Source organism: Lissotriton helveticus, chromosome 7, assembly GCF_964261635.1.
Source record: "Lissotriton helveticus chromosome 7, aLisHel1.1, whole genome shotgun sequence".
Classification (NCBI taxonomy): Eukaryota; Metazoa; Chordata; class Amphibia; order Caudata; family Salamandridae; genus Lissotriton; species Lissotriton helveticus.
Genome location: NC_136068.1, coordinates 483,121,711 through 483,128,787, shown reverse-complemented (window position 1 = coordinate 483,128,787; position 7,077 = coordinate 483,121,711). Strand labels below are relative to the sequence as shown.

At 47.0% G+C, this 7,077-nt stretch overlaps 1 protein-coding gene across 1 annotated transcript in view; it reads right to left on the bottom strand.

Moving 5' to 3' along the window:
• Nucleotides 1-1,873: 1,873 nt before the first annotated feature.
• Nucleotides 1,874-7,077, bottom strand: part of LOC144766832 (uncharacterized) — a 145,538-nt gene continuing 140,334 nt past the window's right edge. Inside the window, exon 7 of the mRNA XM_078650552.1 lies at nucleotides 1,874-3,583. Within this exon, the coding sequence (XP_078506678.1) occupies nucleotides 3,443-3,583 (141 nt within the window). The 3' untranslated portion in view covers nucleotides 1,874-3,442. The remainder of the gene's footprint in view (nucleotides 3,584-7,077) is intronic.

Genomic DNA, 7,077 nt, shown 5'->3' with positions numbered 1-7,077 from the left:
CTGCGAGGACCAGCGGGCAGTGCGTTGCTAATCTGCCGCAGCTGGTCCTCTTCCCGCCCCCACCTCCCGGCTCAACAAATCAGCTGTGGGCCCTCATTTCTTCGGATTTGCCGTCCTTGACTGAGGGGTGTTGCTGCCCTTGAATTGCGGGTGTGCTCTGTTTGCCGAATTTGCTCCCAGGACCTTGCCTGCTTCTCGCTGCCCCCGCTCAGCCAGAGCTGCTCGTGAGGGGATGACTTTGCTGCTGATCGCAGGGGAGGCAGAGGAGACTTGACACCGGATCCCAGCGGGACTTTGAGGACCAGCGGGCAGTGCGTTGCTAATCTGCCGCAGCTGGTCCTCTTCCCGCCCCCTCTTCCCGGCTCAACAAATCAGCTGTGGGCCCTCATTTCTTCAGATTTGCCATCCTTGACTGAGGGGTGTTGCTGCCCTTGAATTGCTGGTGTGCTCTGTTTGCCGAATTTGCTCCCAGGACCTTGCCTGCTTCCCGCTCGTGAGGGGGTGACTTTGCTGCTGATCGCAGGGGAGGCGGAGGAGACTTGACACCGGATCCCAGCGGGACTGCGAGGACCAGTGGGCAGTGCATTGGTAATCTGCCGCAGCTGGTCCTCTTCCCGCCCCCACCTCCCGGCTCAACAAATCAGCTGTGGGCCCTCACTTCTTCGCATTTGCCGTCCTTGACTGAGGGGTGTTGCTGCCCTTGAATTGCGGGTGTGCTCTGTTTGCCGAATTTTTCGCCCAGGACCTTGCCTGCTTCTCGCGGCCCCCGCTCCGCGGGGGCCGCTCATGAGGGGGTGACTTTGCTGCTGATCGCAGGGGAGGCGGAGGAGACTTGACACCGTTCCCAGCGGGACAGCGAGGACCAGCGGGCAGTGCGTTGGTAATCTGCCGCAGCTGGTCCTCTTCCCGCTCCCACCTCCCGGCTCAACAAATCAGCTGTGGGCCCTCATTTCTTCGGATTTGCCGTCCTTGACTTAGGGGTGTTGCTGCCCTTGAATTGCGGGTGTGCTCTGTTTGCCGAATTTGCTCCCAGGACCTTGCCTGCTTCTCGCGGCCCCCGCTCCGCGGGAGCCGCTCGTGAGGGGGTGACTTTGCTGCTGATCGCAGGGGAGGTGGAGGAGACTTGACACCGGATCCCATCGGGACTGCGAGGACCAGCGGGCAGTGTGTTGCTAATCTGCCACAGCTGGTTCTCTTCCCGCCCCCACCTCCCGGCTCAACAAATTAGCTGTGGGCCCTCATTTCTTCGGATTTGCCGTCCTTGACTGAGGGGTGTTGCTGACCTTAAATTGCGGGTGTGCTCTGTTTGCCGAATTTCCCCCCAGGACCTTGCCTGCTTCTCGCGGCCTCCGCTCCGCGGGGGCCACTCGTGAGGGGGTGACTTTGCTGCTGATCGCAGGGGAGGCGGAGGAGACTTGACACCGGATCCCAGCGGGACTGCGAGGACCAGCGGGCAGTGCTTTGCTAATCTGCCGCAGCTGGTCCTCTTCCCGCCCCCACCTCCCGGCTCAACAAATCAGCTGTGGGTCCTCATTTCTTCGGATTTGCCGTCCTTGACTGAGGGGTGTTGCTGCCCTTAAATTGCGGGTGTGCTCTGTTTGCCGAATTTGCTCCCAGGACCTTGCCTGCTTCTCGCGGCCCCCGCTCCGCGGGAGCCGCTCGTGAAGGGGTGACTTTGCTGCTGAACGCAGGGGAGGCGGAGGAGACTTGACACCGTATCCCAGCGGGACTGCGAGGACCAGCGGGCAGTGCTTTGCTAATCTGCCGCAGCTGGTACTCTTCCCGCCCCCACCTCCCGGCTCAACAAATCAGCTGTGGGCCCTCATTTCTTCGGATTTGCTGTGCTTGACTTAGGGGTGTTGCTGCCCTTGAATTGCGGGTGTGCTCTGTTTTCCGAATTTGCTCCCAGGACCTTGCCTGCTTCTCGCGGCCCCCGATCTGCGGGAGCCGCTCGTGAGGGGGTTACTTTGCTGCTGATTGCAGGGGAGGCGGAGGAGACTTGACACCGGATCCCTGCGGGACTGCGAGGTCTCTCCCGCTTTCGCTGATGGGGCGAGCCGTCCTATTTAAAGTGATGGCCCTCCCTCGCTTGCTTTATGCTCTACAATGTGCTCCCTTCCTGGTCCCGGACCCGATTTTTAGGGCGATTGAATCTGAACGACGTTCCTATAAGGGCGATTCAGGGGGAGGTAGACTGACTGTGGTTTGCATTGCATTTTACCCAGTTCCCAGTTCTCTTCTTAAATCTATTGCTTTTTAATTTCTCCGTTTGTTTTTGACCTGATTCTTCCTCTATCATATTTTTTCTCCTCTCTCCCTTTCTCGTTCTTACATGCTTTCTCCCTATTTTTCCTTCTCTACTTGAATTCATTCTTTTTCCTCTAGTATAAATGAAATATTTTTTGTTTTTTTTGTCTTTGTCTACTTTTTTTTCCCATTTCCCTTCTTTCCCCCCTCCCTCCATTCTTTTTTGCATTACTCTTTTTTAAAATGTTTCTGCATCATTGTTTGCTCTATCCCTCTGCAGAGCTTTTAAACTTATGTGTCGGTGAAAAACCTTGACTTGTTCATAGCCTCCGTCAACCATCTTGTTTTTGACCTGATTCTTCCTCTATCATATTTTTTCTCCTCTCTCCCTTTCTCGTTCTTACATGCTTTCTCCCTATTTTTCCTTCTCTACTTGAATTCATTCTTTTTCCTCTAGTATAAATGAAATATTTTTTGTTTTTTTTGTCTTTGTCTACTTTTTTTTCCCATTTCCCTTCTTTCCCCCCTCCCTCCATTCTTTTTTGCATTACTCTTTTTTAAAATGTTTCTGCATCATTGTTTGCTCTATCCCTCTGCAGAGCTTTTAAACTTATGTGTCGGTGAAAAACCTTGACTTGTTCATAGCCTCCGTCAACCATCTTGTTTTTGACCTGATTCTTCCTCTATCATATTTTTTCTCCTCTCTCCCTTTCTCGTTCTTACATGCTTTCTCCCTATTTTTCCTTCTCTACTTGAATTCATTCTTTTTCCTCTAGTATAAATGAAATATTTTTTGTTTTTTTTGTCTTTGTCTACTTTTTTTCCCATTTCCCTTCTTTCCCCCCTCCCTCCATTCTTTTTTGCATTACTCTTTTTTAAAATGTTTCTGCATCATTGTTTGCTCTATCCCTCTGCAGAGCTTTTAAACTTATGTGTCGGTGAAAAACCTTGACTTGTTCATAGCCTCCGTCAACCATCTTGTTTTTGACCTGATTCTTCCTCTATCATATTTTTTCTCCTCTCTCCCTTTCTCGTTCTTACATGCTTTCTCCCTATTTTTCCTTCTCTACTTGAATTCATTCTTTTTCCTCTAGTATAAATGAAATATTTTTTGTTTTTTTTGTCTTTGTCTACTTTTTTTTCCCCATTTCCCTTCTTTCCCCCCTCCCTCCATTCTTTTTTGCATTACTCTTTTTTAAAATGTTTCTGCATCATTGTTTGCTCTATCCCTCTGCAGAGCTTTTAAACTTATGTGTCGGTGAAAAACCTTGACTTGTTCATAGCCTCCGTCAACCATCTTGTATTCTTTGTCCTTCATGCATCCAACACGGTACACCTGCACGAGAAAGGGCGACATTGAAACCTCATTTCATTTTACCTGCAAATTTCCTAACTCATTTCTCATTGCTTCCTTTCTTAATGATAAACCTGTGTTACTGACTCATTCTATCCAGTGCTCTCTGCTGTGCTCAGTCAGTGCCTAATTTGTAAAAATAATAATAATAATAAGTGCCAGGGCTCTTGTCAGGAGGCCACTGCATCTTGCACCTCACATTGCCCCTGCAATGGAGCCAATGACAGTAACAACGCAACTCCTAACCATGACACTCCTACAAGTGTGACTATTTGGATGATTCCAGGCCCCCGAATCTTTAAGAGTGGCTTGGGCGGAAGGGAATAGTCATTCTGAACGTATATTGAATTAATAATTAACTGTTGTGATCATCTCTAAATTAGTCAGACAGGGCCACCTTGTGACAGACTGTCACAAGTAACCCTGGGCGAAGGACTTTGCTACGCCCACAAAGTGGGCGTAGTGTTGCCTACTTCGCCCTTTGCAAAGTAGGTGTAGCAGGCAACACTACGCCCACTCTGAGGGCGCAGTGAAGTTGCCCGCCACCCGCCTCCCTCCCGCCCTCCCGAACATAGCTAATTTAAGTTCTTGAGTGCATAAAAATAAATAAAAGGCACTTACCTTATCCGCGGCGTCCCGGGGCTCCCTCTGCTCGTTCACGCCGCCGTCTTGCTAACCAATGCGCATTTCCGGCCGCGCATGCGCATTGGTTAGCAAGACGGCGGCGTGAACGAGCAGAGGGAGCCCCGGGACGCCGCGGATAAGTTAAGTGCCTTTTATTTATTTTTATGTGCGCATATACTTAAATTAGCTATGTAGGGGAGGGGGGCATGCGCCGCATAGTGGGGCTACGCGAAGTGCGAAGGTGGGCGTAGTTTCTCGCCCACTTTGCGTAGCCCCACTATGAATACTACGCCCAGGGTTAGTCACAAGCGCTGTGTTGACAATTAAGTGCCGGTGCTGAGCCCTGAAAAACGCCGGCTCAAATTAAGCATTGTGTGCTCTACTTAGTTGACAGTTATTATCCCAACTTTCTTGTTTATGTCCACTAATCTATCTGCCTAATTTCCTCACCGTCCGAACCATACAGAAGTTCCATGGTTGGATACCTGAAACCAGGTGAGACCTTGTTCAAACACCTTGGACCCCTTTCACAGAGCTATTTACAAATTTAAGTTTTGCTTACACACACATATTGACAACTTATATATTTATGGCTATTTGAAAATCCCTTTCACACCGATTTCCTCCCTGGAAAAAATCTCATAAATGTATTCCTAACAAGAGCCCCTTTCCAAGTTGGAAAGGGAACACCCCATAAACTGGTCAGGCTGTACAGGAACGATTTCCTTTATAAGGAAATATTTCTTCCTGGAGAAAAACATAAAAAAGTCAGAAGGTATATTTGCACTTTCTGACTGCCACTCTATTCTAGGTGTAACCTGACAAACCTTTGTGCATTCCAGAAATTTGCAAACCGACACCCAGCAAGTATATACACATACGAGTATGAATAAGTTTGTCTTTTTGTTTTAATCGGGACCCTCAAGTCTGACTTGCTCTGAATGAGTGTCACTCCTTTTCTCTTTCACACCCCCTTCATCCTTTAGAGGAGCAACACCCAAAATAAATCCTACCTTTGGTTAAAAAAATATAATACACAAAGTCCTGAAATCTTACACTGGGGCACGTAGGGTCTTTGCTAGAAGTTATTTTTTGATTTATACTTCTGTAGACAACGATTGGTGGTTAGATGTAGCATGTTTACAGGGGGCCTAAAAACTCTACTCTACTCTTCCACACACACTCACGAGCTTCCCCTTCCATATGTTAAAGGTCAGAGTATGACAGTCTGTGCCATATCATATGGACATACATGCAGGCTTTACTTTATTTTGGTCGCTGGCCAGCAAGTACTGCTGTATGTTTAACTTGAAATCCTGGTATTTCATTTTCACCCAACCACTAGTTGGCGGAATAATGCACAGCATAGTGAATCCAGAAAAGATTCACGCTGCAAAATGAATAGTTTGTTACCAGTCAGTATTGTTTTGCAGTTTGAAGAATTTTCTGGGTACACTAGCGGACCCACCCTCCTCTGCTAAGGAAGAGAACTATAAGGAGGAGGAGAAAAAAAAAGAATCCGAAGATGGTTACCAAAGGTGGGAGCTTCCGGATGAAGCCTGTTGAAGTCACAGAAGGGCACCAAATGGTACTACATCGACGCCCACCAACAGAAAGAAAAAAAGAGAAGAAATACTACAATTCCGGACCCAACCACTAGATGGCGGAATAATGCACAGCATAGTAAATCCAGAAATTCTTCAAGCTACAAAACTACATCGACAGGTAAGAAACTATTCGTTTCGAGCAGGTCACGAGTGCTACTGTTCAATCAGGCAATATCTAAGGTGTACCTTCCAAAGCACATTTCACAGAAGCTTCTCCTATTCGACCTATACCCTACATAGTAACTTCCTACTTAATGCTCAACTGGGTTTAGAATGCCAAGGACATCTATACATCCTTGCTTTGGCCATGTCTGAAGCCATTTGCAAGAAAAGATTTTGTTAAACTCAGAGGACCCTAGTCACAAAAAATTACCTGCTACTTTCTTTTAGCGACTCCTGGCTTATTTAGAGGCAGTGATAGAGCCCAAGTTTTAAAGTAAAAAATGGCTTTATTGTAGCATTCACCCACATTAAATTGCTTTAACTTCAATGCAAGTCAACCTTGAAATTATCTTCCACTTAAAACTTTGCCAAAATCTCTGTTTTCCTGTTCCCAAATGTTGCATGAATTCAGTTGTGAGTTAGTTGTGCTACAAGAGGAACTTACACATACTTGTAATAGAACCTTTGTGGATCTGGCCCTGAGTTTAAAACATTCACAGTAGTTGAACTTTTTGAACACTACAACCTTGCCATCTGATCCTGAAATGGGCATACGTTGACTGACATACCACAGGTAAACTCATCCGAATTTACATACCACCCATACAGTTTCCATTCAACCCTGGTAGATGCTGAGCCAGGGAATAGGTGCTATACAAAAATAAGCCAAATTCAATTTATTTAAAGTAATGTCTGCTCTAGGAATTCCTTTTCCCCATACCCTATCTGAAATTGTGTAGCCACTTGAACACAACATTGCCATATTAGTTCCTGGAGAGAATTGCAGCCTGTGTACAAAGCTCTACTTGGGGCAAATTGAAGGTGGAAATTTGTATATTTGTTTCTTTGTCCAGTCGACACTGGAACGCTTTATGTTGGCTAAGTGGGAATTTTTGATCAGCTGGTATTTTAAAATGAGGAATATGAAAGGACGAGGAGGTGGTGGGGTAGGAAAGTGATCTGCATAGTAATGCAATGGTACATCAGGTCAGGAGCTGATCTTCAACTCGCCTTTGAACAAATTATCCCATGTCAGTTGATCACACTTTATAACTGTAACCTGTTCCAAATATTCATGTGCCA